The sequence below is a fragment of the Stegostoma tigrinum genome, chromosome 14, assembly GCF_030684315.1.
Source record: "Stegostoma tigrinum isolate sSteTig4 chromosome 14, sSteTig4.hap1, whole genome shotgun sequence".
Taxonomy (NCBI): Eukaryota; Metazoa; Chordata; class Chondrichthyes; order Orectolobiformes; family Stegostomatidae; genus Stegostoma; species Stegostoma tigrinum.
Genome location: NC_081367.1, coordinates 22,157,542 through 22,175,390, shown reverse-complemented (window position 1 = coordinate 22,175,390; position 17,849 = coordinate 22,157,542). Strand labels below are relative to the sequence as shown.

The 17,849-nt window shown below is 38.4% G+C and overlaps 1 protein-coding gene across 3 annotated transcripts in view; it reads right to left on the bottom strand.

Annotated features, from left to right (window-relative positions):
• Positions 1-965: 965 nt before the first annotated feature.
• The window catches only part of pxylp1 (2-phosphoxylose phosphatase 1), a 161,551-nt gene continuing 144,667 nt past the window's right edge, over positions 966-17,849 (bottom strand). For all 3 annotated transcript variants that reach the window (XM_048542923.2, XM_048542924.2, XM_048542925.2), the window contains 2 exons: positions 8,445-8,584; positions 966-4,984 (listed from right to left, as the gene is read on the bottom strand). In XM_048542923.2, coding sequence (XP_048398880.2) covers positions 4,053-4,984; positions 8,445-8,584 — 1,072 coding nt within the window. In that variant the 3' untranslated portion in view covers positions 966-4,052. The remainder of the gene's footprint in view (positions 4,985-8,444; positions 8,585-17,849) is intronic.

The window sequence follows — 17,849 nt, the reverse complement described above, 5'->3', positions numbered from 1 at the left end:
AGTGACATTTAAGCGACTGCTGGACATGCACATGGACAGCAGTGAATTGAGGGGAATGTAGTTTAGGTTATCTTATTTTTGGATTAGGATTATTCCACGGCACAACATCATGGGCCGAAGGGCGTGTACTGTGCTGTACTTGTCTATATCTTTTCTATAATCCCAAGGAGCAATCCCTAGCCTGGGCAGGTAATGAATCTCAACCCCGGCTGCATACCCCTTTGGCTGCTCATAACAAACGAGGCACTGACTGTGCACAACCAGGATTTTTTTTTCTGAAGAAGGGTCCAAACCCGAAACATCAGCTCTCCTGCTCTTCTGATGCTGCTTGGCCTGTTGTGTTCATCTAGCTCTACACCTTGTTACCTCAGCATCTAATATTAAATGTGATTCCACAAATGGACAACATTGGCCATATAATTCTGAGCATGCGATTACTGGCAACTGATTTACACTTGTTATTCAGGCTCACAATATGGCGCATTTATGTGTTCTGGAATCTACATTTGCCAATACATAGGGCCGTCTTCTTTGCAGACAGAAAGAACATGTACATACATTGTGCCTGTTTCAATGCAGCAAAAATAGGTGACAGCCATTCTCCAGTTTGTTGCTCAGTGCAATGCCTTAGTGAATGAGAGTTACAAGTCAGACGTAATTGTCTGGTATATTCACCAGAACAATGCCTCAACTCATGAAAGTTCACTTACCAGCCAATCAGCACTCTCCTCTTTGGTATTTCTTGCAAATTACTTTGCTGAAGGCAAAATGAAAAATTTCAACAAAGTGTGTCTTTTTTCAGCAATTAATAAATGAAGTGAATGTGCAAAAATATACAGTGCCATTAATATGATCCATGAACTGCATGATCATGTTAGAGATGCAATTTTTATTTTTGAGAAGATAAAATGTACAAGGATTGGAAAATTAAAATGTTAGACTTTGCAAATTTCCATTACACCTCAAATGGTGGTAGTTTATGAGATCAAAATTAGAAAGGAGAAATCAAACAATAATAATCCTTTGGGGTCTGTATAGAGCTAGGTGGTCTAAAATTGTTTCAATAGCATATGTGAATTATGAATGTAATTCCCAGTGAAAAGAAGCAAGCAGTTTATAAATAATGGATTTCATTGGTGGAATCAGGGATCCTGGAGAGATGGAACGATGTTAATCGGAGATATAAATTATTCATCTGTATTTTCCATTCAAAGGTTTGGGTATGAAGCCAATAGTTAACAAATGTTGATTTCTGTTTAGAACATGATAGGTATGACAGGTTGCCATGGAAATAGGTTGGAGAGAACTGTTTTTTTTAAATGGGGAAATTATCTGAGAGTTCTGCTGCAGTTCAGCTGAGAAAATGCAGAGAAAGCAAGTGTCTACTAAGAGCAGTGAGAGTAGATATAGACTAGAAGCAAAGTGACTGTCAGAAATCAGGTTATTTTTAGAGATAGAGGCACTAAGTAACATTACAGCTAAGTTCACACATAAGCTAATATATCCACAATTGCGGGATCCTTAAGAAACAGTGGAACTTTCATTAGCTGGATGCTATTGAAAAGAAAGCTTACGGCTCAGAGAATAGCAGGCACAGAAAGAAAATGAAAATGATTTTTTAAGAGCAATGATCTCTCACCATGAGAGAACTCTCCCATCTCAAGGACCAATCTAGTTAATATCTGCTATACCACTTCTAAAGCAAGTTTATCCTTCCTTAAATATGGAGATTAAAACAGCAGACAGTACACCAAGCATAATTTCACCAAAGGCCTGTGCAATTGTGGTACAGTTTTGTTTATTCTCTGAAACCATTTGCCTTTGTAATTGTTTGCTGTACCTATTTGCTAGCTTTGAGTGACCTGTAAATCAAAATCTCTCTGAACATCATCTAGAAATTTCATAAAATATTTAATTTTTCTATTCTTGGTAACTAAGTGAATAATCTCACACTTCCCCACACTATAGTTCATTTGCCAACTTGTTACTGACTCATCTTATGTGCTTTGATCTCATTGAGACTCCTTGCATTCTCCTCACTGCTAGTTTTGTATCATTGGAAATTTAGATATATTAATTTGACTCTTCATCTTTGTCATTAATGTTGATCAAAATCTTCCAGTCAGCAGAATATTTGTTCCAAGGCAGACTGGAGGAAAATATTTCCTACTTACCTTTCTCTGATTTGTTTGGTCAGCCTTCCATTGCAGTATCTATCCAAAACCCAGTGACCACTGGATTTGTCAGAGGGAGCAGCAAACAGAATGCATGCAGAAGTCATGCCCTCTTTTTATAGCATAAATTGCTGTATTCTGGTAAGTTTATACATCTCAGTAAATTTCAGTTCTTTAGTACAAGTGCAAGAGCAAAGAGGTGATAGGGAAGATTTGTCATTAGGTAGGGTAGTCAGTGGGAGGCAGGTGGGTACAGTGCCAGGGTGGTGAGGTCCAGACAAATATGTTATGGACTCTGGGTAGTGTCAAGAGGTCAAGGAGGCAAATTTGAGAATCAGAGCATGTTACAGGGTTGAGGAATAATGGAGGCTCAGGAAGATTTAGCAGGGCAGGGGCTGAGACACTGGGAAGAGGCATAATAGCTGAGGGGAGTCATGGCGTCAGTAGGATTAGTTCAATGACTTCCCAGGAATTAGGCATGGTTTTAATCTATCTAATGTTTCCTGCTTAATATCCAGTAAATAAGTCTCATCTCTGCCAACACTCCAAACCTAACTTAGAGTGAATGATATTCAAGCACTGTCCTAGGTAACTAGGGAATTCCCATTGAGAATTCAAACTTTCCAGACAATCTTTGTGAAGTTGGTGTGTTGCAACTTCAAGGAGTCCCGGCATATATTCTTGGGGCTTTGCATTTGTCATTCACTATTGAAGGGCCAGAACATCAGGGCAGTGAGTTTTAAAAGCACAGACTCTTATACAGATCCTTCTGGTGCTCCATTTGCTACAGATTACCGACTTTAAAATGTCCCCTTAGATTCTGATTTAGCTGTGGATTGAAGAAATTTGCTTTACTAGATCACTTGAAGCTTGCAACTCCATCTTTCCCTTTTATTTCAGAGAAAAGCATTTCCACATGCACAACTGATTGGTGTGCAACATTGTAGCATGAACTGGTTCTTACTGTTATGACTAAAAGGAAGTCTTGAAATGTATTCCATATAGCCTTTCATTATATGTATAACAGCTCAATCTACTGTGGTACGAAGTAACATTTTAAATTTGACTTCATTTGAAATTCAACTAACAATTCTGTCCCAACTGGTTTAAATCATGAAAGTTTCAGCAGATACCTAAATCCTTTGAAACTAGGTATTTGGTTTACTTTGAAGCAAAGTGAAATGAAGCATTAAGTAGGCCAAAATGAAAGCTATATCAAAATACAAAACTGAACATCATGATCACTGGAGTATCCTAATTTCTAACTTTCTTAACTGAGGCTGCCATCAAATTTAAGTGTACAATTTTTAATGATTTCTCATTTATCTCTTCAAAGAATTCAATGACAAGAGGCAAGCAAGATTTTGCCTTTTACAGTATATATTGATTATTCAGCACTACATTTTTAGTTTCTAGTTTTTTTTCTTCTTCAATTTTCTTTTGTTAATCAGTCACTGTAACTCTGACTAGTTTATAGTTCCTTGGGCATATTCTTATCTCCCTTCTTAAATATAGATAGTTTGCTGAAAGTTCTCTGACACTACACCTTTTCTTAAAGAATTATTAAACACGTCTAATCATGCCTTTGCTATCCGTCCCTGGTTTATTTTAGAAAGCTTTAGTTACCGTGTCTAGCTACAGTGGGATTTTTCAATACAAAGACATGATATAACAAATCCCTGGAACACAGTGTCACAATACATAGCTGGAGCATGACATTTGTGCAATACACATTATAATTTATTATCATTGGACATAAAACAACTCTTCCATGGGTGGGGGGTACAATCTCATCAAAATATAACACCAATGATTCAAATCAATTATATTTAAAACACACAACATGTAGCATTACACAAACTCCAGCAACTGAGATATTCAAAATACCCTCCTGTGGCATGCATCATAATAATTTGTGCTGTTAAAAACTGCAAACATGTCCTTCCTTACAAAATTCAAGAAATTCTCAAAAGGACAGAGGAGTTGTTTGGAATGTGCTTTGTGCCCAGAGCAGAACGACGTTTGGAATGTGATATCATCGCCATTATAAAGTATACGAATAAAATGTTGTCTTTTGACCTGTCCATTTCGCCATATTTCAAAGATTATTCGCGCACCAAATCGAGGAAAACTGGCATCAGGAATGCCCAAAGCGCTGAGCAGGGGTGCCACTGTGACATCATGAGCAGAGTAGAGGGCAAATATTTCATCCTTCTTCCCTTGAGCAATCTGTTGCATGCGAGTGACAGTCTGGTTTAAAAGAGGGTGAGTTGCAAGTAGCGCATATTTGTAGTACAATTTCTTCCTCTGCCTGTCTTGCTCATCTTCCAGCTGATGTGCCTTGATGACTTTAAAGTGGTTCAGATTAATGCAACCATATTCTGTACATGGAAATGAGACATTGTGACAGAAATGGCATAGCAGGGAGTCAATGGGATTAGCTGCTCTTAACCGCCGTGTGGGAATCCCCACAATTTTTGCCATGTCTATGTACGTCTGTTCCAACAAGCTGTTTTTAACCCGCAAATTGTACTGGCGTCGTTGTTCCTCCTCTAGATAGTGATTACGCATTGGACAGTCACAGCTGTTAGAGCAGAAAATGGTGCTCCACTGGTACCGGACGTGTACTTTGCCCCAATCCAATTTTGGCAGGAGACTGTACAGCAGAGCTAGTCCACTCTGCAGTGTCCGACTTTTTCCTGTTGATTCCACGTACAGATGCTTTGTAGACCAGTTATCAGGCAGCAGTTTATGTTTCTTAATGTACGTGTCATGCAAATGTTCTCCATTCAGCAGATGCTGGACAACACCTGGAAGCAAAAATAGGGATTGAGAAGAGCCAAACTACCTGAGAATTGAATTGTTTTATTTTGCACTTCACCCCACTTTGCTGGCAGTCAGTGGTAATACAAAGTGAGATATGAGAACTGAATGGAGGAGTCTACTTGAGCCCACTTTGCATACTCTGCACGGCAATTACACGTAAGCAATGATAAATGATGGGCCACACTATCATACATCAGAGTAACAAAAATACACTCTAAATGTTCTAAAAACTATCAATATTGTAGATATTGCAGTGATAGAATGATACAGCATTAATTAAACTATTGTATGTATGCCATTCCTCAAAGTGGATAGCCAGTTAGTTTCTTCCCCTCTGCTTTCCTCACTTTTATGTATTTTTTCATCCCCTTTTAAAATACTTATCAAACCAGTATCACAGTTCAATCTTCAGTCACCATCCTTTCAAAGCATCTTGCTGTGGAAAAATGTTTGCTCTTGTTGTCCCTGGTTCTATTAGCAACTCCTACCACAGGAAACAATTTCCTTGTGTTTACTGAATTAGACTTTTCATAATTTTGAAGACCTCCATCAATCCCCTAAGAACTTTTTCCAGTCTCTCCACATACGTGAAGCCCCTCATTGTTGGTGCTACTCTAAATCCCTTAACTTTACTCTCCAAGGCCTTTATATTTTTCAGTGATATCAGCAAAGATGGGCTGCTATCTCAATGCAAGATTTATACATTCCTCTAAGAGGATCCTGTATCATGATGCTATCAAAACCACTTGCTTATCAAAAAAGCAAAGTGAGAGTTTCTTTGTGAGCCTGCAGAGATGGCTGAATCCCATCCCTGATATTTAAGGTAGTGCTTTGGAGTGTGTGATTGTGGCCTCCTCTCATCTAAAGTTTCACCCCCACTCAACTAGCAATGGAGTCTATCCCCCATAGGGATCAAGTAAGGCACAACTTCTGACTATGTAAAAAGACCCTATGTCAAAAATTCCCTGGCTTCATGCACATAAATGTATGCACACAGTGACAACATATGGGGTGGATTCTCAACTTGAAACCTAGTTTGACAAATCAGACGCCCATTATAGAAATTGATCAACTTGAATTTCCCACAGGACCAATTCATTAAGCCAGTTTTCTGCAAGGTCATCAAGGTGGAAATTCATGATTTTATTTAATAATCATGCTAATCTAGTTTTTGAGCACAATAAGATATTCTGGCAACGCAGAGCTTTCATTGTAAATACAGTAACTGTTCCCATCCTGCACTTTTCTCTACTCTCAAACAAGTTATGTGTCTGAAAGCAATACATTGTGTTTTGCATCAAAAAATCATTTGTTGCCTCATGCACTTTTTTTTCTTTTGCTGTGCAATAACCGCACATCAGCAAATAAACTCAATTCACAGGGCTCAAGTCTAAACCTTTCTTGCACATTCAAATAATGTGTTGGCAACTGAATTGGTCACTGCCACAAAAAGACCTTTAAAAGCATTAAGATCCAGAATAGATTGTCAAATCAACCTCTGGAGTTTGCACATCATCACACGAAGTATGAATGGCAAAGGGAATATCACATAACTTCTCGATTAACAGTAAAAGCAATGTTAGGAACCTTGCAGTCAATCCAAAGAATCAATGTTTATTGTTTTGAAATTTTACAGGTTGAATGTTTCTCAGTTAAGGATGCAATAGTGTGCCAACTGTCTATTTCTTTGTATAGTAGATAAATTTCTGCTGAATGTTCCTGCAATCAGCATTTCCCCAATAAGGCAATGGTCAAACACTCGCCCATCAATGCACAAAGTTGTTTGTATGCAATGTTCCATGGATTTAGAAGATAGTAATTGTTCTCCTGCTATTCAAGAAGGGAAGGAGAGAGAGAGAGAAAAAAGCAAACTATAGGCCAATGAGCCTAATATCCATAGTAAAAAGTTGCTAGAATCTATTCTTAGGAACATGATAGCAGGGCCCTTAGAAAATCAATTGCACAGAATCACAGTTTTATAAAACGGAATTATGATTGACAATTCTGATATGTGTTTTACAGGAATATCTAGAAGAGTGGATAAGGGGAATTCAGTGCACAAAATGTATCGGCATTCTCAAAAAGCATGTGCAACAGTTTGTGCACTGAAGATTTGCAGGATACTTTTTATTCATTCATTATTGCCTATCACTAGTTAATCTTGAGATAATGGTGATGAGCTATCTTTGTGAACTATTGAAGTCCATTGATGCAGATACATCCGCAACGACATTAGGGAGTGAGTTGCAGACGTTTGCTCCAGTGACACTGGATTATGTGTAGGGCAGAAAACAAGGCATAAGAACAAATAGGTCAGTTTAGGTTATCAATTTGTGACTATTGTAGCACCACAAGAAATTTAGCTAGGACTACAGCTTTTGCGCTGTTTAAACATGATTATACAAGTGAATGAAGTACAATATATTGATGATTGCTGATGACAAAGTCAAGTTGAAAAGTATATTGTGAGGAGGCTACAAAGAGGTTGCGCAAGGACACTGTCAAGTTAAGTGAGTGAGTAAAAACACCCATGTACTTTGATCGCAAATTAAGTCAAACCATAAGTTAATTTAAATGATCTCAGAACATTGTTTGAATGCTTTTTTTTCTGACCTCTGATTTTAGCAAATGCTTGTTTCACTGAAGAAATGCCCACTTTAAACTTGATTGTCTTTATAATTCAAACATTCATTTTTCATAAATCAAAGAATTGAAATATGTAACATTTGTTGAAGTTAATAAATATACACAATTATTCTCTGTAACAAAAACAGGTTGAAATTAGAAATAAAATAATTTAGAAGTAAACAATTATACATAGATGTTCTCATTACATAATATTTACTCAAAGCTTACTTTCCTTCGAGGTCAATTCAATGATATACATACACTGCAGCAATACGTATATCAGTCTAGAAAGTTTTGTCATGTCAGACCAGATACAAATTATTGGTGTTTAAAAAGTGGTATTGATAAATTAAATTTACTATACCACTGATAGCAGGTAAGGAAGGTAGTGGTACTTATCATAATGCTACTGGACCAGCAATCCAGAACCACAATCTAATATTCTGGGATTTTATGTTCTGGCAGATGGCGAAATTTGAATCCAATAAAAAGTCTGGAATAAAAAGCTAGTCTAATGGTGATCACATAACCATTGCAAATGGTCATAAAACCTATTTAGTTCATAAACATCCATTGCCCATACATATCCAGCAGAAATGCTGGCCTATCTAGCAATGCCAATGTCACATGAATAAATAAAAACTACACTCGAATTTCTGCATGTGTAGCATCACACGCTCTTTACAAACACTGTCTTTATAGTGTAATTGTACTACTGCCGTTCACACCATTGGAGTAGCACATGTACACTCCACACAAGATTTACAGCTTGCATCATCAAAAAAAAGCGAAAACCTAAGATGCATGGTACTTCACCTATTTGGGTCAATTCCCCCATTTCACACACAGTGTGACTGGGGAGGAGAGCAATATTGTTCAAGGGGCCATCCAGTTTACATGCAGTGACAATGTTCCTGTTCTTGATGAAGGTTTCCAGCAGGCGGTGAGAAGGTTTCCTTACAACAGAGAAAGAAAAGTGAAGTTTAATACTCCTGGATACAAATTAAAACATTTAATAAACAGCAACACTTCAATTCACAGGCACATACTTCAAAAAAAAGTCCTGTATTACTTCCCTCACTACAGTCATTGTTTACATTTTGCAATAGCTCACTCCCATGCTGTCTATAAAGCTGAGAATTCAAGTTATAAAACAAATTCATTTTCTCTTCAGAAGGGCATCTGCTTCCATCATCCTTTTAGTTAGTATGTGCCGTATCACCACAACCCATTGCTTAATCTGTTTTCCTTCATGGTGCCAAATTGTTTTACCAACATCCTAAATCTGTTCCCACTGGCTTATTGATCCTTCTGCCACCAGAAGCAGTTTCTCCTTAACAACTTTATCAGAACTCTTCATCATTTTCTACACCTCTAACAAATCTCCAATTAACCTTCTCAAGGTAATTAGAGATAGGCAGTAAATGTCAACCCAGCTGGTATGCCCGTATCTCAGGATTAAAAAAAACACTCACTCTAACTCTGTCAGTGCACAGTCATCTCACCAAGCTCACTGACTACAACCCTTAGTATTGTACACATCATGTCCACCCACCGCAACCACTCAAACTACTATCGCTTTCTGCATTCTGAGTTTCCCGCTCACTCTGCTCGGTAACCTCCATGATTTTCATATCAACAATTGGTGCTATCTATTTCTCAGAAGAGGGGGGAAAATAACTCTTAGATGGCACGTTGTTCAATAAAGCATCAGCCTTATGTCCCATAAGATGATTCATATTGATGCTGTGTCAAAGAATGTTTTGCTGAAATGTGTGAGTTTAGCATCATCACTATTTTCATGTTATGTAAAAAGAAGTTGTATTGATGAAAACAAACATACTCATTGTCATTTCTCATGTCCAGCAATGGGAAATAAAGCCTCGAGGTGGTCTAGGCCCGAAACGTTAGCTTTTGTGCTCCTAAGATGCTGCTTGACCTGCTGAGCTCATCCAGCTCCACACTTTTTTATCTCGGAATTCCCCAGCATCTGCAGTTCCCATTATCTCTTAGATTAAGTCAGCCTGTTTGTAACCTTGGTGGTCACATCTCACCTTGACATGGACTTTTGATTTCATGTTTCTACATCATTAAGGCCACTTACTCCCATGTTTGTAATATTTCCTGACTTTGCTGAAACCCTCACTGATATCTTCTTTAACACTAGTTGTAACTGTTCAAACACTCCCGCCTCATCTCCTACATTCTATATTCTCTGAGCCTAAGGTCATCCAAAGTTCAGCTGCATCTGTTATAACTTGTGGAAAGGCCCATTCCCGTCAGCCCTTTGCTCTCGGTCCAGCAACGTCTTGATTTTAAAATACGTATCCTTTTTAAAAGGGCTTTTGTGGCCTCTCCCTTCCCAAACACAGAAATAACCTGCAGGTCTACCGCCCTCTGAGATATCTACACCCACCTAATTCTGGCCCAGATTGTGTTTTTTTTAAACTGCTCTACAATTGATTGCTATGCCTTCAATTACATGGGCCAAAAGATATGGAATTCCCTCCCTATAATTCTCCAACTCCCTGTTATCCTTTAAGTCACTCCTTAAAATCTAGCATTTTGATTAAGCTTTCAGTCATCTACTTAAATCACCTTATGTGACATTGGTGTCATGCTTTGTTTTGTAATGCCTCTATGTACGTTTCAATGTGATTTAGATACAAGCAGTTAAAGGTGTAGAGAGCAAAATAAAATTGCATTGTAAATTTAAACATACACCCTGCTTAGATTAGTTTAATTAAAATCCCAGTTAGTTTACAGTGAAGAAGATAAAGCGAGAGTCAATGGTCATCTCATAAGTCCCTAAAATTAATGCCCAAAAATAGTACTTTTCTTCACGACTTTACATTTTTGCATTTGATTTCTAATAAATATCGTTCTACATTGATAACCTTAATTTAGTGCACAGCTTGCATCAGTTGCTTAGCAACAATACAACTCGCCAACTTGTGAATTTGGGAAAGGTTTCAGAAATTCAGTTAGTTTTCTTTATCAATTAATGGCCAGGTGTGGCTCTCAGTAGACGACAAGTTTCTCTTACAGACATGTGAGGGAATTTTCTACTGGGAGTTCCTCTAACATATACAATGAAAACTGTTTGTGCCCTTTATTGGGTCTGTGCCCTGCGATGGCAACAAATTGTGAATCACCTTGGCCAATGAAATTAAGTAATTGTTGAAGAGCATGGAGAGTGTGAACCAGAAAGTTTCAGAATATATAATTCAATTTCAAATCAGGCGAACAAAATAAAAAGAAAGATGGGATTGAAAGAGATTAAGGGGACAGAAGGAAATAGGTAAAATTAGGCCTTTTTGAAAATCTGCGACATTAAGTAAAATCTAAAAGAGTTCTACACTGCACTTCTAACTTTTTTTGGTGTCAGCCAAGCTGCTTTACAGTAAACAAGTTGGATCATGATGTTACAAATATAATTCCACATGAAAAGATGATTCCGAAGTTTTCCCTGACAAATTTCAGATGTATTGATTATGTAAATCAAGATTATTCAGTTATGTGGACAGATTAAATTAAACTGAATTGAATTAGCTTTATTGTCAATTGTACTCATGTGAGTACTGTGAAAAATTTACAAGTTGCCACTTTCAGTGCCACCTTAGTTACAAAGGTACCTAAGTACAAATTCTGGAGTATAAATTCTTGGGAAAAATATTAGAAAAACAATCATTGTCCACATTAAATCCGAAAAGGTTAAGGGAGATCTAATAAATGTATTTAAAACAAGGGTAGGTTTACATCAGAAAACGTAGCATGAAAATATTTCCTATGACAAATGGGCCAGGATCCAGAGGGCACAGAATTAAAATAATATTAAGGTCTGGAATACTCCATGTATAGGGCAATGAAATCAGACACCGTAGGGCTTTTAAAAAAGACAATTAGATATGTACTTGAAGAGGACTAATTTGCAGTGTTATGAGGAAAAGTGAAGCAAAATGGGAGATAATTGAATAGCGTTTTCAAAGCATTGACACATGTGTGGTGAGCTGAAGTGTCTCTTTCTATGCTGTAAGCACATGGTTCTACCATTTTTCAATCTGTAAATCCTTACGTTTTGTGAAAAGACAGCACAGGAAATTTATGCAGTGCCTGAGACAGAGTGACTGACGAAGAAAGAGAGGGAGCTGCCAATACAGACTGTAAGAAGGGACAGACCATTAATCATCATCATCATCATGTGTATTCTGCCTGAAGGCAGGTCTTTGGTTTGACCACTAATATGCACTGCTGATGTCATCTCTCCATGCTTTCAGTTAAAGTTACAGCAGCAGCCTGGATGAACCCACATTCACAGCGATTACAATTCATTAATGTAAACAGTGCATGAAATGGGAGAATTTCCATGAGAGTTCTCTGATCTCCTCCCGTAATCAGAAATTTCAGTGGAAATCTTGAAACATCTTAAACAGCTGTTGATGTTATTGTCCCAGTGTTTTGTTTGAAGTTACATTAGACAATCAGAAGAACTGCTGCTGACATTCACATTCAACACTCAGCAGTACAAATTCTCTCAACCACCAGGGTGCAATATATTGCTACTGGTTCATCACAGCAAGCAGATAACATGAAGTACCAGGAAAAGCACAAGTGCCTCTGAATAAAAGGTCTACTCTGGGAGCGATTGCTGCCCAATTGAAATGGCTAGTTGATGGCGTTATGTCCTAAAGACTCAGACATGAATAAAAAGCAACTATTATGATATGGGAGAGTGATCACTCCCAACAAAGCTGTACACGAGCAAAGGAAAACAGAATTGGAAAGAAGTAGTCAGATGTGGATCTAATGATGACACCACCAGGTCATGTACCTGCATCATCCAGTATAATCCTGATGAAGTAAATAACCAGCTCCTATTAAAGCAACAGCAGAATCACCATGCGATCTTTCTGGATTGATATAAATGTCTCAATTGTAACAGTCACTGATGTTAAAATAAAGAAACAGAAACTGATGCAGCCTTACACATACATTGTGCCATTTGAGAAGCAGTTAGTTCTAATAAAGGGAAGACAGAGACGCTTGAAGTAACAATACAGTAAAATGAATATAAGAATATGCCGCCTTTTTCTAACACCTCCCACCAAAAATGTGAAGGAAATAGAATCAAATTCAGTACAGGTTTTTCTCTTCGGCAGGAAATGGTGCATTGAAGAGTCAGGGTCCAATAAAATCAGCCAGAAAAGAAAAACATAGAATTAGGAATGGAGAATAAGTTATAAATTAATGGCAGTTCCAAGTGAGGTCTGTTTCACCTTAACCTTCTCACTTTTATAATTTCCACACTTCATTTGTTTTGCTTGTCCTCTTTGCCACGACATACAAAAATAGTAAAATCTATATAACATAATAGTGAGGTTTTGCTTGTGTCTCAAAACCATGACAAGCTCTCCCCCTCTGTATCAGGTCCTTCATCTCTCTCTTCCCACTCTTCAGTCAGTCTGAGTGTTAAAACACATATTTCTATTTCAAATCCCTTTATAAAGGATTAAAACTTAAGGTTTTAAACTGGGTAAGTGCTATATGTAGACTTAGGGTGGACAGGTAGATGACATGTTGTCATAGAATCAGAGTTTACCAGCCAAGGATATGACAGTCAATCCACTAGGTATCTATCAACTTTAGCATCGTTTTCCAATTCTTGGCCTGTAGCCTTGTGTGTTATGGCTCTTCAACTAATTATCTAAATGCTTGTTAAATGTTGTGATGGTTCCTGCCTTGACAACTCCTACAGGCAGTGAGTTTTAGGTATCCACCACCATCTCCATGAAATAGTTCTTTCTTCAACACCCTGTAAACCTCCTGCTCTCCATCTTAAATTTATAGCCCCTAGTTACTGATCCCTCTACAAAGTGGAAAGTTTATTCCTATCTATGCTTCTCATAATTCTATATACCTCAGTCAAGACACGCCTTCTCTGCATTAAGATAACAACCCCAGTCTATTTGTCACTTTTCATGCTGAAACACACCAGCCCTAGCAACATCCTAATGATACTCCCTTGCAATGTCTCTAGAGAAGTCGCATCTTTCCTGTAGTGTGACAAACAGAACTGCTCACATTACTCCAGCTGTTTCCTAATTAACAACATATCCAACTCCAACATAACCTCCCTGTTCTTGTATTCAATGCTTTGACTAGTAAAGGCTGTTGCCTTCAAGGTTCTACGGACTTGCACAACAAGGTCCCTCTCATTCTCTGTGCTTTCTAAGGTCCTACTATTCTCTTGCCTTGTTAGCCTTCCCAAAATGCATCACTTCACACCCTTCCAGACTCAATTCTGTTTTGTATTGCTCAGTCTGTCTGACCAGCTCGTCCATCTCACCCCTTTACTGTAAGTCTTTCCTCTTCGCTATTTAGCACACCACACATTTTCACATCATCCATGAACCTACTGATCGAATCTCCCATACTCATGTCAAGATCATTATTACACAGTACAAGCAGAAAGGGACCTGGCACCAAACCAATCATAAAAACAGCCTCAGATTATCATCCTCTGCCAGCTGCACTAAGCCAATTTTTTTTCTAATTTTCCAAACTGCCCTGGGTCCCATGGACTTTTTCACTGTCCACCAATTCTTCCATGACAGACTTTGTCAAATACCTTGCCAAAGTCCAAGTAGACAATATCCACTTCACTACTCTCATCCACATACCTAGCCATATCTATACAAAAAATGTCAAACCATGATAACTCACTGACAAAACCACGGTGGCTATCTTGTTTCTCCAAGTTAAGTTTAACTCTTGTCCCTCAGAACTATTTCCAATAATTTCCCCACTACTCATATTAAAGTCACTGGTCTACTATTCCTGAGATATGTTTACCATCCTTTTTGAACAGTAGTACCACATGAGTTGTTTTTGAGTCCCCTGGAATATTCTCTGTGTCCAGAGATAATCTGAAAATTAATGACAAGACCCCTGCAATCTCCTCCCTTGTCTCGCACTGCAGCCTGGATTACAACTCATAACTGATTTGCAGATCACAAGGCAGTAGTTTATCTTTTCTCTGCAGCATGTCAGCTTTGTAAAAACAGTCCCTATTTGGTATTAATATTTCAAAAGCTAAGAAACAGGAAAGTGATCAAATGTGGCAACACAGTATGGAGCTGGATGAACACAGCAGGCCAGGCAGCATCAGACAAGTAGGGTAGTTGATGTTTCAAGGTGGGACCCTTCTTCAGAAACGGGGAGAGGAGAAGGGAACTGGGAAATAAATAGAGAGGGGAGGGGTGTGGCTGGGGAAGGTAGGCGGGACGGTGATAGGTGGATGCAGGTAGAGAGTGGTGGGGATTGGTCAGTGGGTGGCATATCCTGCTGGGCCTCCTCCAGTGTCACAATGACACCACCCACAAACTGGAGGAACAACACCTCATATTCTGCCTCAGGAGCCTACAGCCCGATGGCCTAAACATGGAATTCACCAGTTTTAAAGTCTTCCCACCCCTGACCTTATCCCATGTCCGAGCCTCCCTCTCATCCCTAGCTCCTTGACCCGGAAGCATACAAGACTACAGAGGGGATCAGCACGAATCTCACCATCAGTTTCTAGAACTCCTAGAATCACAGAGTGTAATGGTGATCAACAGGGCTCTACCTTTTTCTCTGCTTTGCTCCTGAGAACTGGGCATAACAAAAAGAAAAATCTGCACATCTTTTAAACCAATCTGTCAATATGACAAATATGATATTCAATATAGGGGAATATAAATGTTAGAATATAAATCTGGAATTGGAAGTTTAATGACGACCATGAATCCATTGTCAATTGTTGGGTAAAACCCATCAGGTTCACTAGTGTCCTTTAGGGAAGGAAACTGCCATCCTTACTTAGCCTGGCCTATATGTGACTCCAGACCTACAGTAATGTAGTTGACTCTTAACAGTCCACTGGGAAATTAGGGATGGGTAATAAATGCTGGCCAAGGCAGTGACACCCACATCCCGTGAATGAATTTTTAAAAAAGAGAGAAATTCACATTTAGACATATACGGCCTCACGAGGAATCCTCTCTGACCTCACTAAACACAAGACAAACAAATCACTCACAAAGGAATGTAAACCACACCACGTCTGTCAGAAACCATCAATATGAGGCACTCCAGTCACAAATAAACCAAAATATCCGATTCTCCCAAAGGGGATGATTGATGTATTGTTTGCCTGCCTTGTGGCCAGGCCAGTTAGAAATACAACCCATGGCATGGCAGAGCATTTGATCCAATTTTCAGATAATTCTCTGTGTCAATCAAAACGAAGCATTCTGAGGCAGCTTCAGCATCTTGTAGGTACATTTAAGCATAATAGGAAGTAACCAGACAACTGTCACAATGCTTTGAAGAGCAGAGAGTTCCAGTTGGAAAGGGATTCACCACTTTCAACGCTAGCATTTGGTAGGTAAATGCAGAATGCACTTGGGCTGTAGCAGGCACCATGTACAGTTAAAGAACCACCACTAAGTGGAAAGAAGAGGGAGAATAGTTTAAAAAAGCTGAAGCATGCTCCAACATTCTCAATGGCATGAGTGCAGGAGGTGGACCATAGGAGAAAAGACCTCTTCCCTCAGGCAGCTGGGATGTTGCCCAGACTGACATGACAAGGCAACAGGAACAGAAAACCATCCCAGTTCATGGCAGCAGTCTAGCTTCAAGAATTTCAACTGCCCTTTTCTTGTTGTGAGTGTTCTTGACATTATATTCAGTCTGCTCCTGGACAAAGTGGTCAGAGATGGAAACATGGTAGCAAACCAGGCTAATACATTATTATTGCAATTTCCCAGGGCCATCCATCTTTAGTACCACCTTCACAGGTCTGGTTAAAAATCCTAAGTATAAACAAGGAAAAGTCCTCTCTCATCTTGCTATTCATCACGCTCATATGTTGAATGACATCTTCTTGTAAAGCACTGTAAGATATTACTTAAAATTAAAGGAGTTTAATAAATGCACTTTGTTGAAGGAAAAATTTAGGAAAATTAAATTACCTGCAATTAATATGGCTGGCTAAAGATGGACAAACTCCTGAGATTGGATTTTACGTTAAGAGTGCCATTTCTAAATTTAAACTTAATATATTTTTGGCAATATTTGGAGAGCTGTTGACAAAGTTATTTGTCTTACACACATCAAGATAAGTGTAACAATGCCAAACTTCCAATGATCTCAACAACTTGTGCCACAAGAAGGAAGTATACGGATAGGTTGGCAAGTCAACGCTGATTGACCAAGATGTTGCTATGGAGAAAGCAGTGGGGAACAGTAAGCTCCTCCAGTTCTTGGGTAATTCACAATTGTTTGCAGAGAACTGTATATGAACATACCAGAACGAATACAGAAAAAGAATGGAATAAAGACAATGTGAGAAGGAATATCCAATGTGAAGTATAAAGTAAGTGTAAGGCAAGAAAAAAGTCTCAAGAGAACGTTAAGAATAAAAGTATAAAGAAAGCAATCAAGAAAAGAAAATAAGTGAACAGTATGGAAATTTATTTTATGGCTACATTCGCTTCGAACTAGAGTCCAAATAGTATTGGAATCAATGTTGTTTACCTAGAGGTCACACTGACCTAAAGAGTTGGAATTATGCATGGCTGTTAAAAGGGCATTGAAGAAAACTTTTGCACTTTTGTGCCATTGTAAGCAGGATATGACAGTGGAATGCATAGATTTGAAACATACACTGTTTATAAAGCTTCTACTTTTATCTTATTCTACTGGGCATTTCAGTGAATTTGTAGAAGAAAAATGACTCCAACATTCTGTCTTCTGCACAGTTGGAACAGAGTATAAAACAAAACATCATGTGGCACAGATAGAAATATTTCATCTAAATCATTGTAATCAATATTGACAGGTGGTGAAGTTGTGAACAAGGCTGGTACTGAAGAATTCTCGGTAAAGACCACCATGTCTGCACAAACACATGCAGTTACATCACACTAACCTGAACATGAGGCTCAAGCCTTGTACAACATCATGGTTAAGGAACTGATGCCGAATCTTTTTATTTTGCAGACCTCAGTAGACAGACATAGTATCTTGGCATCCAGTTAAAACTGCATATTACCAGCAAACAATTGTATAACCACGATTTAGAAATTTGGCAGAAGCCCACTCATACATCAAAAGCAAGGAGGCATCATTAACACACTGACAGATTATTTTAAAATGCTGTAACTGCAGGATATGAATTTC